This window comes from Mauremys mutica, chromosome 3, assembly GCF_020497125.1.
Source record: "Mauremys mutica isolate MM-2020 ecotype Southern chromosome 3, ASM2049712v1, whole genome shotgun sequence".
Classification (NCBI taxonomy): Eukaryota; Metazoa; Chordata; order Testudines; family Geoemydidae; genus Mauremys; species Mauremys mutica.
In genome coordinates, this window is record NC_059074.1 from 32,393,281 (window position 1) to 32,412,458 (window position 19,178).

The 19,178-nt window shown below is 45.3% G+C and overlaps 1 protein-coding gene across 7 annotated transcripts; it reads right to left on the reverse strand.

The window, feature by feature from the left end:
* Nucleotides 1–1,411: 1,411 nt before the first annotated feature.
* Nucleotides 1,412–11,178, reverse strand: KLF11 (Kruppel like factor 11). Of its 7 annotated transcripts, XR_006578157.1 has the most exons (5): nt 11,029–11,178; nt 7,939–8,199; nt 5,093–5,720; nt 4,724–4,946; nt 2,056–2,193 (listed from the first exon to the last, which is right to left on the reverse strand). XR_006578157.1 is itself a non-coding variant. In XM_045010260.1 (4 exons), the coding sequence occupies exons 1-4, from the start codon at nt 11,059–11,061 to the stop codon at nt 1,898–1,900; spliced, it is 1,218 nt and encodes a 405-aa protein (XP_044866195.1). In that variant the 5' UTR covers nt 11,062–11,178; the 3' UTR covers nt 1,412–1,897. The 7 variants fall into 7 exon arrangements, 6 of the variants coding, with proteins under 6 accessions (XP_044866195.1, XP_044866191.1, XP_044866194.1 ...); XM_045010260.1 differs by lacking the exon at nt 4,724–4,946 and having other exon boundaries at nt 1,412–2,193; XM_045010256.1 differs by having other exon boundaries at nt 1,412–2,193; nt 4,724–5,720; nt 11,029–11,177.
* Nucleotides 11,179–19,178: the final 8,000 nt, after the last annotated feature.

Genomic DNA, 19,178 nt, shown 5'->3' on the forward strand with positions numbered 1-19,178 from the left:
AGGCTCATAAGAGCAACGAGTAGCAAAAACATACTTGGTCAGTGAAGAGGAAGATGCAACTGAAAGCACACACAAGAAGCAGATGACCTGGAGTATGAAAATGCCATTTTTATATTGTTACTTTTCTGATTAGAACCACACTTTAAGGAGAAGGCTGTTCACGATAGGAAATTTAGACTCAAATGAAAAATAAATAAGCTTAAGGAAAAGTCCTTATGTTAATGTTAAAAGATGTTTGCAATAGAGGCAGCCATGTTGCACAAGGAATCAACCTACAGAACAGCAATGTTTGGATTAAGGAAGGTACCACGCTAGTCAAAAAGCTATTTTTAATCTTGTTCTATAGCCAATGATTCTGGGTACTAAATGAAATGTCAGATGTTACACCAAGTCTGATCTCAGCACTACAGCAAACATCTTTGCTTGTTAATATATGTGTGTGTTCTCTTCTTGACACAGAAGCTGAGTGATCTAGTTGTGCTACACACATTTAATTTTATTAATCATACTATGCTACTAAAGAAAGTTACAACAGAGCAGTCCTGCAGCTGGCAATTTTGCAATTCATCTGAGTCATAACCTACTTTGATGGAAAAGAAAGTCCATTCAACAGGAAGAATATTTCATTTAATAGAGAAGAGTGGTTCTGCATGCAAAATAGCGTGGTGTATAGAAGAGGCTCATCAGTTTAACAAAGTGGCTGTGTTTTAAATTAGACTTTGGGTGTGTGCTTTTGATACACAAACTGAAGTCTTGAATAGTTCATTACTAGGTGTGCAAGAGTCTAACCTAAACACTGTATAAAAAAATCCCTAATTTTAAAAACAGAGAAATACAAATCAGAGATCCAGTTTACTACACACGACAGCTGATTTGTCACCATCTACCAGTTTTGTGTTTACAGTAGATTGCAGTAGATTACCTTCAACAGGACTCAAGTAAAAATCTCTTAATGGTGGCAAAATTCTTCAGAAGCAGCTGTCCTTGTGCATCCACTTGAACAGTCTTGGATCTCCAAACTTTGCTCAGTCAGAACAAAAACTAATCAGGAGTGCGTGTCTTTCAAGCTTCCACCTGAAGTCACAAGGACTTCCCACAGCAAAGTTTATGAAACATGCTCAGTGCAATTTTTTCCTTCAAGGAACCTAATTCAATTAATTGTTGTGGATTTCAAGAAGCACACTTTTATTCCTGAAGATTTTTTTTTTTTCGGTAAATGGCAACAGGCTTTTAAGTCCCACTCCTGCAATCTCATCTGAATGAAGGTTTGACTGTGCAAACTGATTGCTGGATCAGGGTCTGAATGTGTAGAGTTCCAAAACATTCTGAGTTAACCAAGTGTGTATATGTTTATAAAATGTTTTAATTAAGTTTCTTGAGGTTTAGTGAAAAGCAGTTTCCAAACAAAGGGTCAGATTTTGCACACTTTTACTTATGCAAGTAGTTTCAATGACGGCAGGCCAAGCCCTAGCTGAACAAATATAAAATATATTTTGTATAGAAAATACTAGTATATAAAACATTAAAATCACTTGTTTTACTTTGTATCAAAATATGAACAGCAACTGTTACTCAAATGAGTTTTGCTTTTAATACTCTAGTACCCAAATTGTTTCCAAAGAGTTCTGCTTTCCTGAAGTGACAGTGATGCCCAAATGTTGAGAAAAAGAGGAACCAAAAAAAAAAAAAAAAAGGACACACACGCACAATTGAGTTCTCATATATCATCAGAACAGAGCCTAAACTGAATAAAATAATTACATACCTTTTTCCGCACTATTAAAGAGGGAAATATGAACAGAAATTAAGAAAACATCGTCAATTCGGTTTTAACCATTGTAGCTCTTCCTGACTTTTAGAAAGTTCTGAGAGCAGATTTTTTGTCCAACTAGCCCACTTAGGCAGAGGTTGGTATGGGTATGAGCATGTTCAATGCACCAGCACTTTTAGGTTTCTCTGCTGTAGCAATTCTGTTCAGTTTGTCAACCTGTGTCTGCCAACTGGGTATTTTCTTTGTAGTCATATGACGACGAGCGTGTTTTGTCAAGTGATCACTGCGCATGAAACGACGGTCACACACAGGACAAGCAAACTTCTTCTCTCCAGTATGAGTTCTTCGGTGTCGAGAAAGTTCATCTGAGCGGGCAAACTTTTTGTCACAGCCTTCCCAGTTACAGCTGAAAGGTTTTTCTCCTGAATGGATATGGAAAAAAGCAAAACAAAGTTATTTTTACTGATAAAAAAAGAAAATGGCTTTAAGAACTAATAATTCAGACTCCAGCCTTGCAGCCACTTAAGCACATATTTAACTTTATGCACACAAGTCCCATAAGATTAAGCATGTGCTTAAGTGGCTGCTGCATCAAGGTCTTAGACAACAGTACATTTATTGCTTTTGTTAGTTTTCTGATTCAACATTTTTAAAAAATGTCGCCAAACAATTCAGAGTTTAGGGGAGAATATTATTGCATAAAGCTACAATATCTTTTGACCGTGAACTTTGAGAAACGAACCCCTCTATTAGAGGTCAGAGGCTGTGCCATGTCATTAGAAAGTTCTATAATCTGAAATAAAAAGTCTTGGATTTGATCTCAATGTCATAATAAAATGCTAATTTCTTCAAAAGAACACAGCAACTCAACTGCTAATAACAATTAAGACCATAATTACTAAGATTTTGGATCATTTACTGAGCTATGTTTATCATTACATTTGGGCAGTTCATCAATTCCACCAAAAAGAAGTGACATTTTATTACTCATGTGGTGTGAAACGGAACTAATGTAAGGGATGATCCTGCATTCCTTTCATAAGCTAATATTTCCACTGGTTTCATGAGCATTTTGGATGCTCAAGGAATGCAAGTGTGCGCTCAGAGCTCTAACCTCACCTTTGCTAGTTTCTGATTACTGTATGTGTGTAATACTTACACAATTGTGCAATTTTAGAGCTCGTCTAATAGCAAGTGATCTACTACCCACTTTTACCCAGCGATAAACGTTTAATATCCAAAATATAGTTACAGATAAATCTGAAAGTGTGCCCTCCATTCCACAAGGAAGCACTAAAAAGAATTCTTACATATTAAGGGCTAAGTCCTTACCCTACTGCACAAGATAATCTACCTCTCTCTCAAACCAGGAGTAACAGAGGGAAGGGTAGGTCAGCTATTGTTCCCCTGGCCTTCTGCAGGCTCTGTTTGCTAGTTAAGAATCACAGTTAGGCCACTGTGCTCCAGCTCCCCTGTACACATGCTGCAGTCATGATGTTAGACCGGATTCATACAGCTTCTTTTCGAATCAGAGGAAAGATGTTCTGTAAAGTACTTACTGCCCTTATCCCTGGGACATCCTGCACTTCACCAGGATAACTCAGGATCCCACTACACCAGCCATAACGACTCTTACACTCGCCCACACACCCTAAAGGGCAACAAGTAAGGACAGCATTCTACCTCTAGGTCAGAGATCCCAATCTGTGGGGCGTGTTCCCCTGGGGGGCACCAAGGAACATTCAGGGGAGCACAGCTAGGACCAGGGTCAGCCCTGACGTGGGAGCGGGGGGGAGGGGCGCAGGGAGAGCGCACCACCCAGCTCCACTCTTGGGCCTGGCCCTGGCTGCCAGCCCCACACCCGAGGCTCCGCTCCCAACCCCAGCTCCAGGGGCGCAGACAGAGGTAAGGGGAGGATGCGAGGTAAAAAGTTTGGGGACCACTGCTCTAGGTTCTAGCTTAGAGGAATGTCTACTCCCTTTAAGTGTCTTTTTCAAAAAGTTATTCTTCCAATGAGGAATTTTAATAAAATAAATTGTCAGATTAAATGGAAATTAAAACCAGATTATGTGCTAAATGTCCATAGAGTTAGACCAGGCTGAGGAGAGAACCAGGGAAGTAATACATCTTAAAATAATCTCCCCTACCCCCTCCCTCCAAAATAAACAAATATAGCACTTTGACATCCTTTTAATGAGTACCCAGAATGCATGACTTGCAGCAGACCAGAATTTCAGAAGGGAGAGGGGAATTATTAAAATATACTTGGTAAAAATATATTTCTGCCCTCACTGCTCCTCAAAATCGGGTTAAAGACAGTCCACAGGTATTTGTTCTGTTTAATTTTCATTTCAGTTTAACAATTCTATGCACATAGCGGTCACAAACTAAAGCCGATCAGTTTTATTTAACCAATAGTTAGTTCTATTATCCACCACCGTGGAATTCATTACAGCTCAGGACCTGGTGCTCATTCCTTTAGTGAAGTCAGAATGCTAAAAAACTGGGGAAAAATACATCTACTGTTCACAGGTGTATAGAGTGGATTCTGTTATGTATAGCCTGATGAACCATAAAAAGACAGACACAAAAACTACCTGTAGGATGATGTGTCACAACACCCCCTCCCCAAGAAAACTGGTTTATGTAATTCCTTCAGATCATATTAAATATAGCACAACTCAAGTTTAAAACACATATTTTGGACCAAGTTTTGCTTTAATTTACACTATGTGAAATTTTACTGATGTCAATGGAGTTAATCTGGGGTTTAAGTTACAGAAAAAAATTTCCCCTTTTTCATCTGTCCTTGAAGAATATCCTCTACTCTCCCACAATATATAGGAAGGTTTCTATGCCACCCACTTACCCCTCTCAGAATCAAAATGCAGAACAACATCCAACAATACAAGTGAATATTCTTGTAACAAAGGACCTGCCCTCCATACGCACCAGTGTGAGTACGAAGATGGGCTTTGAGGTGGGAACTTTTGAAGTAAGTTTTCCTACAGCCTGGGAAGTTGCAAACGTAATTTCTCCTTCTTGAGAAGTCCATTTGAGGTGCACAGCTTTGACCAGAAGCAATAAAAACTGGTGCAGGAGCAAGAGGCAATAACTTGGTGTTTCCAACAGTCATTACAGTTTGTTGGCACTGTGGTGTCTGTGCAACAGCAGTCTGCGGAAGAACCAACATAACAGTCCCCTGAGGCACAGAAGATCCCATGAGAACAGGCTGAGAAACAGGGGCTGTTTGGGGTAAAATAGGTTGGACAGTAGTTGCGACTGTCTGTGTAGGGGGTTTTATAAAGGCAGAAATCATACCTCTTTGCCTGTTGAAAGGGATCATTTGGCAGATGACTTGGGGGTTTGAAACAGGGGTAGGCAGCAGCTGGGTGGCTTTTTTCTGTGGGTAGTTGTCACAGTTCTTTGGTAAACAAGTCCACGGTGAAACAGGCCGTATTGGCTGTTGCCCTTTATTGGTAGTGTTGCAACTGGAGTTGTGCAAATAAGGCTGATGTACTGGTGAAGTATCACTAATTAAACCATCAGCAGTATCCATGTCCTCTGAAACTCTGGAATGTCTTCGGTCTTGTGCTTCACACCAGTCTGTGGAAGTGCTGCAATTGCCTGAAGTTACCTTTGTTTTAACTTGCACAGCAGGAATGTGGGTGTAAGCAGAACTATCGCCCGTATGACGTATCACACTGGTTGCCATGGCCCTGCAAGGCTGAGGGGCAGGTGGCTCAGATATTGCTGACTTCCAACTGGACTGTCTCTCCATGTTTAGGACAGATGGTTTGGCTATGGCAGATGCACAGTTTGTAGAGGTGACTACGCAAACAGATGTATTTGCCATGACTGTCCTTGGTTTGGAATAAGTGACTTGTGAAGAAAGGAGCATTGTAGTCGATGGCTCAACAAAATCAGGGCTGTGGGGTGGGGTCATACACTAGAAAAATAAAACAAAAATATACAGACATAACAGTCAGGTGTTTTCACAGTGATTATCAACCTTACTTTAAAAATAAAGAACACGTGATGAAGATCTAGAGTGTAATGAAGAGTCTAAAGAGCCATAGTTTAGGAAGCTATGACTAAAACATTATCTTCTTATAGAGTGGCTCTTCTGGAAAGTTCAAAAGCCTGCTAGTATCAAGTAAACAGTGACACAGCCGCAATACTGCATGTGTCAACTCTTTAGGCTCCAACGCCCATTTTCACTCCTCAGATAATGGCTGTGTCTATTTAAATGCTGTTCACTGTGCGCTATTCTTAGAAAATAGTCATAGTGACATTATACCTGCTTAATGGCAGGTTTGCAGAGACCTAAATCTTTTATTAATTATTATTCTGCCAGCTGGTAGCTCATCTTGGAATAGATGTGTTTGGAAATGCTCTCCCCTCTCTTCTTGAGCCACTTCTCTCTCTTCCCTACACTGCTTCTGAGAATTTATGCCTCTTCCCTTCACTGCTCCAGAAGAGACTAGCCACTGTTGGGAGATGAGAATGTGACCTAAGAAGTTTATCAGCCGGTCATCACCCCTCTCAATCTTCCTCCTTCTTCCTAGTTCATTTGCATATTAAAAGTCTATTGGGTAAAAGGAATTCCTTAACATTCTGAAAGATTAAAACAAATTAGCTTTTCTTGAATATCAACTACAACAATACCTACATAAGAAACACAAGAACAGCTATACTGGGTCAGACCAAAGGTCCATCAGCCCAGTATCCTGTCTTTTGACTGTGGCCAATGCCAGGTGCTTTAGAGGGAACAAACAGAAAATCATCAAGTGATCCATTCCCAGGCACCTGAGAATCAACTGTCATCTGAAGTGGACCAGAACTTTGGAGAAATAATCAGCTGCATGTACAAACGCACAGGCCATGGAAGTATCATTATGAAGTGGCAAGTTTAATTTCAACTTGCTTTTATGCTTTATCATAGTGTCTAAAAACATTTCTCCTGCATTCCAAGGATTCTTTTTTGTATTATATTGGCAGGTAAATCAATACAGAGTCTACTCCTGGGAGAATTCTGCGACATTGCACAATGCAGAATTTTGCAGAAATTAATGTTGTGCACACAGAATTTCCTCCCCGCCCCACAGAAATGGGCTGCAGTGTTGCTGGCCGCCACTAGGGGCCACTGGACGCGGCAGAGTCCACCTCGCACATAGAAAACACTGCCAAGGGAAGGGAGGAGGGAACTACAGGGTTCCTGGCAGCTGTATTTCCCAGCATGCCCTAAGGGAAGGAGGCAGCAGAAAAGCCACACAAACCTGGGACTGAGCATCAGGCTGTTTCTCCCTCTGGATCCCTGGGGTCTGATGGGTACGGGGTGGCTGTCTGGGCTGGGGAAAGCCCTCAGCTGAGGGGCAGGTATCTGGACAAGGGGAGACCTCGCAGCTGGTCTCTGGGCGCTAGGGGATTTGGGTGTATTGGCTGGGGGGGAGGGTGCAGCTGGGCTCTGGGTAGGAGGGGTGGTGGGTGTCTGGCCCCCCAGTTGGGCAGGAAGAGGGGGCAGAGAAACAGGATCTAGGTTGTCATAGGGGTTTCTGTAACTCTCTACTGCTGGGGTAATTTTTTGTGTGCGTCTGTATTGTTATAGACATACTTGCTGACGGGAATTTTGAAATAAATTACCAAAGTAATTGAAACTGGAATGATTATGTAATGTTATTTTTGACAAATAAAACTGGCAGAATTTTGCAGAATTTTAAAATAGTGCGTGCAGAATTTTTATATTTTTAGTGCAAAATTCCCCCAAGAGTAAGAGTCACATGCAGTCCTCTAACTCAGAGTACTAATGAGAAAGCTACAATAAACTATCCAAATAAGCTTCCCCTGGACATCAGTTAAAATGAACTCTTGATCAAAGTTTTTCTACTTGGATTTAAACAGGAGATCAAAACATTTTGTTTGTGTCATCACATCTATTACTGACGAGATGACGGAATTATCCAAACTGAGAAATGTATACTTTACATGAAAATAGTAATTACATATACAGACAAGTTAGGAGGTAAACATTACTTTTGACAATAATCAGCATATACTGCTCTCTCCAGAAATACAACAAAATTATTCAATATAATAGGGATATAATAGTTATAATATAAATTTATCTGTGGTCATGCATATTCATTTTTAATTAGTTTTTTTCTTACCAGTGTAGACAAAAAGTGATAATCCTTTGGTAATTCAGAGGCAGCTTCTGCATGCATTGTGAAGTCACCTGAATCTGAGATGGGCGTAAGTGGCCTTATCTTTAATAGGTCACCTTTCTGTGATCTTTGACCCCAGGAACTCATACAAACAAGTGCCTGGACTGCTTCTATGTCATTCTGCTCTAAGGTGCTACACGTAGACCTTTCGCTGTCATGACGCTGTCTTTCACGTATAGATTCATATATGTCCACAATGTCAACCTAAAGGCAATCGGATCATTAGCTGTTAGAACATGTCAGAAAACAAAGTTACCACCACCCACATATTGTTTGTTTATTTTGAAGGTCACTTAAAACTCATCATATGCCCACTGCAAGATTTAAAAAAAAACCAATTCAGTTATTCAATATGCAAACCTTTCCCCTCCCCCTCCTACCAGAGTACATCTTATCTCCCCACTCCCACCCCAACTAGCCTTGCAGAAGAATGACTCACTGGAACGGAATTGACACACGTAGCTCAAATTTCCAGACTAACTTTCTTGGATTATTGTTGTTCTGAGTAAACATGTTATGCGCGCATGCACAAAGTGACTCCACACCCTGCTTTGTTTAGTGAGGGCCATTTTCTGGCTTGACATGAGGGTTTTACTAAGCATCGTTTAGAAGAGTGAGATAAGGGTAGAGAGTCAAGGGTTCCCAAGTTCCAAACACAGGTCTGCTGCCTACACAGGCTACGTCTACACTACAGCTTATGTAGGCATACCTTATGTTGCTCAGGGGTGTGAATGAATCACCAACCTTAGCGATGTAAGTTACACCCACCGACATGGCTTCTGCAGCTTGCAGGAGGGCTAGAGTAGTTAAGCCAAGGGCAGAGCTCTTTCCTGTTGGCTTAGAGCGGCTATACTTGCCTGCGCCATTGTAAACGCTCTAGTGTAGCCGTGCCCTCAGTGTATAAATTTGGCAAGTCATTTATGCCCCATATTACAGGTGGAGGAAATTGAGGCAGACAGATGCATACATAGGAGGGCACTATGACAACTGGATGTGCACATGATGCTCTATGATAAAGCACTATGTAAGAGGTAGATACTATTATTAGGGCATTTGAGGATGGGAGAGGAGCCCAAACATCAATTTGTTTACATAAGCAAATACCGCATTATTGCACTTTTCAGGGGCTAAAAATCCTCATCTTTCCTTCAGTGAAAACGTACACAAGTTTTGCAAATGTTCAGTGTGTGCTGTAATGACCCCAGCAGCCACATGTTGTTGCTCTAACACTTATATTCACTTTCCGCCACATAAAATGAGTGATAACAAAAGGGTCTACTCCTCCACTTCTTGCACACCCAAAACTCTAAACAAAATCAATTCGAATTCTGAGTGTGCGAGGAAAGCAGAATCAGGCCCTTCTTTAGCTTATAAACTGGTAGGGACAATGCTTAGATACTGCAGTGATAAGTCCTGCTAAAAAAACCTAAAACAGATTAGACGGTGTTGGGTGAAATTATGCCCCCACTGAAGGTCAATGAGACTTTGCCATTGACTTCACTAGGTCCATTGTGCCATGCAGATATACAACTGTGTACATAATATTTATTACATGTGCGTGACAGATACATTAAGCACAATGGATCCGAAAAGCAGGTATTTATCAAATCCATAGAGTATTCATCCACCTGACAAATCATCCCAGATTTAAAGGAAGCCTCAGGGTTCAAAAAAATCCAATTTAAAGAGTCCTTAAATAGACTAACTGCTCTGAAAATGTTAGGAAAATTCCCACAGGTCTTGAAAAATCATGTAATCACTTTATATAAATTCTTTGATTACAATACGAACAGTAAAAACCACTAATCAGGACCACTGTGCTGGGCACCGGGCGAACATATGAAGACACAGGAGCTGGTGACAGCAACTTCCAAGTCTCCGCACTCTGACCAAGAAATAGCTTTCCCAAGCCCTCCATCAACACCAAAAAGGGGTTATGCTCCACGCGGGTGATTTCCTTTAGAAGGGCTGTGTTCGCAAAATAAAGTCTGGGTGAAACGCCCAGCCAGCGCCGAGAGGAGCCCGGCAGCTTGTCCTGAAATCACCCCGCGCGCGGCGCGCAGTCACTGCACAGGAAGTCGGCGCCTGCAAACAGCGGGCGTCTGCCGGAGCAGCCGCAGCAGCAGCAGCGCCACGGGCCCGGAGATCCCCGGGGCCAGGCCCTGACTGTTTATTTTCGGGTGGGGCGACCCTCCCCAGTCTCGTTCGCTCGCTCAACAGGCGAAGCGGGGCTGCTGCCGCCTCCCCAGCAGGACGGAGCCCCGGGGCCGAGCCCAGCGGGCTGGGAGGTGGGAAAGCCCCACCCCCAGAGGGGAGGGGAGGGGATGGCGGGGTTTCTCCCCACCCCGCGGGGCCCGCAGCCGCCGCCCACTCCCAATATAACTCCAGGGCAACGTGATGCATCAAAATAGCCCTGCGAATGGCGCGCGGGCTCCGGTTAGCGAGCGCCGAGCTGCAGCGGAGCTCGGGCTGGGCGGGTGCCCGGGGGAGGGGGCTCGGGGTGCACGGCGCAGCTCGGCACCACCCGCGGTTGGGACAGCGACCGAGCTGCCAGGCCCGGCCCGCCCCGGGCCGGGCAGCTGCGGCGACCCCGTCCCTCCCTCGGGTGCATGTACCGCGCCGTGGGTCAGCCTCAGCCCCTGCCCCACGCCGGCGGCGGGGCGACCACAGGGGGCGACCCCCGCCCGGCCAGGGCGCTGGGAAGGGGAGTCCGGGCTCACAGGCAAACCCACGCGCACACTCGCTCCCGTGTCCCCCCCGGGGCCAGCAGCGCGGGCCACAGACGCCCCCACCCCGGGGCACACGCCGCCCGCTCCGGGGCCAAGCTCTCGCAAGCGGGCCTGGCGCCCCTGGCAGCAGGTACCCGACTTGCTGCCTCCAGCACCCCGAGGGGGGAGCCCCGCATCTCGGGCGGGCGCGACGCGCCCATCACCCTGGCGTCTGGGCGCGGGCAAGCCACGGGGGAGAGCGGCTGGGCAGCCGGCCCCTCAGTGTCCCCCACCCCACAAAGCAGCGCCGGCCGGGGGTACTCACAGCGGGGGCGGCTCCCCTCTCCGAGCCCGGCATGGCGAGGCTCCTGCAGGCAGCAGCGATGTGACAAAGGCAGCAGCCAGCGCCGCCTCCACCTCCCCCGCCCGCGGGGCCGGCCGCGCAGCAGCCCCGGCGCGGGCGGGGGGAAACACGCCAGATACTCCGTGCACCAGGCGAACGGGGGAGGAAGCAGCGGGCAGCTCCCCACCAATCGCAGCCCGGCCTGGCCCGCGCCGGACCAATAGGCGGCCTCGGCCGGCGTGATCGGGGCGTGCAGCCTGCCTGATAGCAGGAAGGGCTCAGCGTGGGCATGTTCGCGGCGGCGGCTCAGTCTGAGCCACCCGCTGGAAACTAGGGGAAAGGTCGGCACGGGGAAAGGGGGGCGGGGCTGCTTGTCACTCAGCGGCGGCCAGCCAGGGATGCCTGCGCGCGGGGGTGTGTCTGAGAGCTCTTGCGAGCTGCAGATCCCTCCCGTCCCAGCCCGGGAACCAGGCTCCAGCACCAGCCAGTGAATGTGAGAGGGGCTACTTCTCCCCGAGCCAGCGCAGAGTACAGTCACCAGACATGCACAACCTACTGCATCCTCTCCCCAATCCAGCACACAGGGCACCCCTGAATATACATAACTCACTGCACCCCTCAACAGGGCCGCCCAGAGGGGGGCAAGAGGGGCAATTTGCCCCAGGCCCTGAGCCCCATGGGGGCCCCCACCAGAGTTTTTCGGGGCCCCTGGAGCGGGGTCCCTCACTCGCTCCGGGGTGCCCGGCAAACTCTTGTGCGGCCGGGAGCAGGAGCTTCTGCCGCTCCCGGTCTTCGCCGGCGGGGGGGTCCTTCCGCTCCGGGGCGGAAGGACCCCCCGCTGGCGAATTACCGCCGAAGACGGAGCGGGACCCGCCGCCGCCGAAGTTTAGCTCGGTCTTCGGCAGGAAGTCGGCGGCGGCGGCGGGGGGGGGGGGGGCTTCCGTTCCGGGACCCGCCGCCGAAGTGCCCCGAAGACCCGCGGCGGGGGCCCCCCTCCACCGAATTACCGCCGAAGACCGGGCTGCGCTTCGGCGGCGGGTCCCGCTTCGGCGGTAATTCGGCGGCGGCGGGGGGGGCCCCCGCCGCGGGTCTTCGGGGCACTTCGGCGGCGGGTCCCGGAACGGAAGGGCCCCCAGCCGCCGAAAACCCCGGGCCCCCGGAATCCTCTGGGCGGCCCTGCCCCTCAACCTCCCAAATGTACACACACAATACAATACACCTTCCTTCCCAATCCAGGAGAGTGTAGCCCCAAATATACATAGCAATATGCCTCTCAATATATGCATCACAATGCACCATTCCCCTCCCCAATCCAGCACACATTGCATCCCCAAATATACACAACACCATCATAGAATCATAGGGTTGGAAGGGACCTCAGGAGGTCATCTAGTCCAACCCCCTGCTCAAAGCAGGACCAATCCCCAGATTTTTACCCCAGTTTCCCAAATGGCCCCCTCAAGGATTGAACTCGCAACCCTGGGTTTAGCAGGCCAATGCTCAAACCACTGAGCTATTTCCTCCCCAGTTCACCCAGAGTACATCCCCTAAATATATACAGCAATGCACCCCCAAATATACACAACACAATGCACCCCACCCCTCTGCAATCCTGGACAGAATGCACCTCCCAAATATATACAACAGAATGCAGACTTCCTCCCCTTCCCAATCCAGCACAGAAGGGACCGCCATCCCCAAACCCAGCAATCCTGAACAATGCATTTTCTCTGTTCCCTTCTCACTTCATAACAGTAGAAATCCCATGAAGGAAAGAATGCACCATGGAGCCCTGCTTTAGTTGGGGGCCTTTGGGCACTACTACAATATAAATAACAATATGAAAAATGCATATATCATCTAGGGCATGCCCCATATCTAGAACAGCATAGAAATGCCACCTAGAAAAGAACTGCTAGAACATACATTCAACTTAGCAAATGTCAAAATGGGCCAGGCTGTGCTGGGTCGGTGATCCACTACTCTTTTTGATACTCTTTTTTTTTTTGTACCATCTTATTCTCCAAAATTTCTGCTTTCATTTAAATAAAAAAGTCTATCTTTAGCCATTTATAGTTGCAAACTAAAGTAAGTGACCCTGTCTCCCTGAATTTGTAGTCTGAAGTAATAGCTTCAGTGCAAATTGCCACTGTTCATTCATTCCCATGGGGCATCAGTTTAGATCCTAATTACGATAATTTAAATGTCAGTGTTAATTCTTTAGAGAGACACGGTGGGTGAAGTAATAGCTGTTATTGTACCAACTTCTGCTGGTGCAAGAGACAAGCTGTTGAGCTTACATAGAGCTCTTCTTCAGGTCTGGGAAAGATACAGCATGTCACAGCAAAATATAAGATAGAACAGATTTCCCAGATCTAAACAAGAGCTCTGTCTGTGTAAGCTCAAAAGCTTGTCTCTCACCAACAGAAACTCATCTCTCTCTTGTCTCTAATATTCTTGGATCCACACAGCTATAGCAACAGTGCATACAATAGTAATGGTATTAACTCTTTCACAGCTGATCAAAGCATGTAAGAAAGGAGAGGGAGGGTCATTTTCAGAACCGCCCTGTCTGCACTGAGTAACCCAAGTGGATGGCACCAGGGACAGTACCACTACTTATTTTTAACCCTTCTCCAAGGGGACAGGTGGCAAGCATTGTTCCTCACAGCCCCTTGTTCCTGAAAGACAGCGAGGGTTCCCACTTTCCCCAGCACCCCAGAGGAAGCAGCAGTGCTGGCAAGGGGCCACCCAGTGCAGCTGAAAAGCCCCTTCTTCCCCCTGGATTGATGGAAGAAGTTCCATTGTCTCTACTGTGGGGTTGGGAGACATGAGGGGACACCTAGCTCCGACGTTAGCTACTAGTTTGACTCAGCCACACTGATATCACTACAGTATTGCCAACCCCAAATGTTCAAAAATCATGAGTCAGGCCCCACAAAAATCATGAAATTGGCTCAGAAATCATGAGATTTTCAAAATTAGTACATTGAGCGGTTTTTCTTTACCTTTGGATTTTTGAGCCCTTAGGGTATGTCTACACTGCAGTTACACACCCGCAGCTGGCCCATGCCAGCTGACTCGGGCTAAGGGGCTTGAGCTAAGGAGCTGCTTATTGTGGTGTAGATGCTTGCTCTTGGGCTGCAGCCCAGGCTCTGGGACTCTCCCACCTCACAGGGTTCTTGAGCCCAGGCCCCAACCTGAGCCCAAACATCTACACTGCAATTAAACAGCGCCAGAGCCCAAGCCCTGCGAGCCCAAGGCAGCTGGATGTCTAATTGCCATGTAGGCATACACATGGGGTACATTTAGGTCACATTCTCAAGCTTTTCTTCACACCCAAGAGGGCTGGAAACTTCCCATATTTTTACCTGCCTCTTCTATCACAACCTTTCAGAAATCTGGCCTTTCCTCTCCAAATGGCTTAAATGTTTGTCCACACCTTGGCCCCCAGTCTTGGTTACTGCAACCTCCTCCTCTCAAGCCTCCTTGATATCAATATCTCTTCCTTCCAATGCAGCCAAAATACAAGTTAAAAGGATTTTCCTCGCCGTTCTATGAGACTGCACTACTTGCCTCTTTGAATCTCTTCCCACTGCCTGTTACATCAAATTTAACTTCTTCATTCTCATCTGAAGAATCTGTACAACTTTGCCCCAGCCTACACCTCAGAGCTGATTATCTGTTATGTTTCCCCTTGTTTCCTTTTCTCTACCAATGATTTCAGCTCTGTCATCCTTTCATTTCCTTCCCATCTCCATGCCTTCTTCTCTGCCACTTTATATGTAGGGAACAACTTCCTAGTCCCCATGCATCAGCCTCTACATTTGCATTCATATGCCTAATGTCTTGGTTACAGGGCTAACTGCACCTCTGACCCCTTACATAACATAAGAACATAAGAACGGCTGTACCGGGTCAGACCAAAGGTCCATCTAGCCCAGTATCTGTCTACCGACAGTGGACAATGCCAGGTGCCCCAGAGGGAGTGAACCTAACAGGCAATGATCAAGTGATCACTCTCCTGCCATCCATCTCCACCCTCTGCCAAACAGAGGCTAGGGACACCATTCCTTACCCATCCTGGCTAATAGCCATTTATGGACTTCACCACCATGAATTTATCCAGTTCCCTTTTAAACGTGGTTATAGTCCTAGCCTTCACAACCTCCTCAGCTAAGGAGTTCCACAAGTTGACTGTGTGTTCCATGAAGAAGAACTTCCTTTTATTTGTTTTAAACCTGCTGCCTATTAATTTCATTTGATGACCCCTAGTTCTTGTATTATGAGAATAAGTAAATAACTTTTCCTTATCCACTTTCTTCACATCACTCATGATTTTATATACCTCTATCATATCCTGCCCTTAGTCTCCTCTTTTCCAAGCTGAAGAGTCCTAGCCTCTTTAATCTTTCCTCATATGGGACCCTCTCCAAACCCCTAATCATTTTAGTTGCCCTTTTCTGAACCTTTTCTAGTGCCAGTATATCTTTTTTGAGGTGAGGAGACCACATCTGTACACAGTATTCGAGATGTGGGCGTAGCATGGATTTATATAAGGGCAATAAGATATTCTCAGTCTTATTCTCTATCCCCTTTTTAATGATTCCTAACATCTTGTTTGCTTTTTTGACCGCCTCTGACACTGCGTGGACATCTTCAGAGAACTGTCCACGATGACTCCAAGATCTTTTTCCTGACTCTTTGTAGCTAAATTAGCCCCCTTCATATTGTATGTATAGTTGGGGTTATTTTTTCCAGTGTGCATTACTTTACATTTATCCACATTAAATTTCATTTGCCATTTTGTTGCCCAATCACTTAGTTTTGTGAGATCTTTTTGAAGTTCTTCACAGTCTGCTTTGGTCTTAACTATCTTGAGCAGTTTAGTATCATCTGCAAACTTTGCCACCTCACTTTTTACCCCTTTCTCCAGATCATTTATGAATAAATTGAATAGGATTGGTCCTAGGACTGACCCTTGTAGAACACCACTAGTTACCCCTCTCCATTCTGAGAATTTACCATTAATTCCTACGCTTTGTTCCCTGTCTTTTAACCAGTTCTCAGTCCATGAAAGGACCTTCCCTTTTATCCCATGACAGCTTAATTTACGTAAGAGCCTTTGGTGAGGGACCTTGTCAAAGGCTTTCTGGAAATCTAAGTACACTATGTCCACTGGATCCCCCTTGTCCACATGTTTGTTGACCCCTTCAAAGAACTCTAATAGATTAGTAAGACAAGATTTCCCTTTACAGAAACCATGTTGACTATTGCTCAACAGTTTATGTTTTTCTATGTGTCTGACAATTGTAATAATAATAATAATGAAAAAAAACAAATAAAGTGCCACCTTCTTTTGAGTTTCCCAGTGCGCTCAATCTTACTTGTGCCTCTTGAACTATAATGTCTTTGGTCAAGAACTGTCTTTTTATTCGTATTTTGTACAGGCCAAATACATCAACCATGCTTAAAAATAATAAACAATAATATTAATACACACAAAAACTAAATTAAAAGACCATTATTAAGATTGCAAAGTCAAGCACTCAAAAGTTAGGACATGCCAAAATTAAAGCTGACTGTGCAATCTTAATTCAGATCTCTGAAATTTTCCAAATTTTTCCAAAAAAAGACAGTCTGAGGCATGGATAATTTCAGCCCAAATGGTTAAAGTTTGGTAAAGTTATAAGCATGTGAAAATAGAGTCTTATAATGTGCAGTGTCAGGCAATCTGAATAATAGTGTCTCTACCACCTGTAATAAATACTCACCATTTTTCAGGTGAAGTAGATTGGCAAAATATATCAAATGTCCTAAGAAAGACAGCAGAGGGAAGAATTTTGAGGCCAACAGATCATTAGGAAACCGTGCACAGGTACAGCGCTGAATCTTTTTTATGCCCTCTGCCAGCCATTCGGGCAATAAGCAACACTGTCTCCCTCCAGCCAGCATCCACACAGTAACTCCATTTTCACGACTGGCATTAGCTGCTGACTCTTCTGATGCACAGCCCAAGGAGGAACAAGTGAGAAATATTGGGAAAGTAAACCAAAGAGGAGTCTTTAAAAAAAAAAGAGAGAACCATGTGCTGCACTCTTGGATAAGTGTGGGTGGAAACGCAATTAGAACTTATTTGGTGCTCTGATAACACAGTCACTAGCCTTAAAGCCATTGGGAGTGGGGGTAGGGTGATCAGATGTCCTGTTTTTAAAGGGACAGTCCCATTTTTTGGGACTTTTTCTTATATATGCACCTATTACCCCACACCCTCTGTCCTGTTTTTTTACAGTTGCTATCGGGTAAAACTAGGTGTGGGGAAGTTAGCTATTAGGATATTTTTAACTGGAATTTTGTACATTAATTTTATAATGTTTTATCTTCAGTGGTTCATCAACACCATTTGGATGTGTTCATCCTGGTATAAGCACAGTTGTATGGTGTAATAGTACACCGTAGAACTGTGCTTATACCTGCAGATCCTGGGACTTCTGAAGCACCTATTCCATAATGCCCAGCATTGTTGCTGGAAGTGGGGTCTTTCGGGTACTTTTTAACTGCAAAGTATTGCATTTTGTGCGATGGAATTAGGAACCAGGATAGCTAAACCTCTGTGTTTTGCTACACTGTGGAGAAAGTGTTGATTGCACTAGCTGTGTTAGAGATGATCTAAAGATGTTGGCTGAGATTTTCAAAGCTGCCTAAAGAATTGCCATTAAAACTGATGGTAATTTTGTGTCCAAATCCTTTAGGTGGCTTTGTTATAACTAGTTGAGCCAACTAATGCTGAAAAACACCTGAGCGAATGTTTTGTGTGGATACTAGGGATGCATATGTGTTGCAAGCTGTGTTCTAAGCAATGCTTTGTTGCAACACCTCTTCACCTAGAGCAAACATATCCAGAGATCTGTAAGCGCAGTGGCAAAGACGTATATAATAAATTTATCTTCAAGGAACTCCTTGAACTTGAAATCTAGTCATTTAAAAAAATAGTGAAAAGTCATTTCAGGAACACTTTGTTCTGAGCCCTCTCCTGCCTCTGGCCAATTTTTGTGGTTTTAAATTTCAACATACCCATTTTTAAAAGAACATTTCTGTATCTCATGGTGTTGTGTGAAAAATCCACACAACAAAAAGGGGAAAATAACTGAACAACTACATAAAGGATTAAGTGAAAAGTCCATAATGCACAAAATAAACTGGAAAAATAAAGAATAGATTTTCTCTAATGACTTTCATTTATAGTGAAATAGATTCAAACAGTAGTAGGGAAACATTTCAGATAAAAGTCTGATTAAGTTGACAGCATCATTTAAATATGTTTTTGTGGTTTGATGATTACATTTTTTATTCTATTTGGCCAATATCTTTACTCTCTACTCAATAGCTTTTAACTAAGTACGTTTTATTGTAGGTCTTGGGATTTCACATGGGAGGGACCATTCAAGTAACATCTTACCAAAGGTTTGACTCAAAGATACTAGTTGGGAATCAGCTAGTGGTGGCTTAAAGGACTTTACTGAGAGCCTTGGAGGGAGAGGGAAATGGGAAGTTGGCAGCAGTTGTTGAGCAGCATCATTTCTTCCATCTGTTATTGTAAGGGCTGGCAAAGGGAATTGGCTACATGGTTAGATATGACTGGAACAAGGATAATTATATTGGTTTTGAGCTGAATACTAGATATGTTTCTCAAATGTAAACCTAATGGTATCTGTATATTGAACAGAGCATGAGGCAATCCCCAAATGTTCATGGAGACTTTTGACACTTGGGGCGAAATCCTGGCCCCACTGAAGTGTGGCTGGTGTTTCACTCTTAGATTTCAAGTGACTAAGTGTTAGGACCCACTGAGAGTGACACCAGCCCTGTGAGGGTAACCTGGGTGCAGTGGTCCACTGTCAGAAATTCCACTCCCGGCAGGCAGGGGCAGCGCCAGCCTCTTCATGGTGGGTGGCTGAGGTGAACTAGACAGAAAATTGGGCGGGGGGAGGCTGCAGCCCCCGCAGCAGGAGGCCCTGCCCCATCAATGGCCCTGCCCCCTGCTCCTCCTCAGGTAAGTTCCAGCCCCATCTCCTCTTCCCCCACCCCAAGGCTCCACCCCATGGCCGGGCTGTGGCTGGCTGCTCCTCAGC

Excerpts from the sequence above, each read along its gene's own strand:
- KLF11 (XM_045010256.1), bottom strand. The coding sequence starts at position 11,061 with ATGCCGGGCTCGGAGAGGGGAGCCGCCCCCGCT. Across the intron at positions 5,721-7,938 it reads ATCACTTTTTGTCTACACTG|TGTATGACCCCACCCCACAG; the intron begins GTAAGAAAAAAA and ends TTATTTTTCTAG. Across the intron at positions 2,194-4,723 it reads CCATCTTCGTACTCACACTG|GAGAAAAACCTTTCAGCTGT; the intron begins GTGCGTATGGAG and ends ATATCCATTCAG.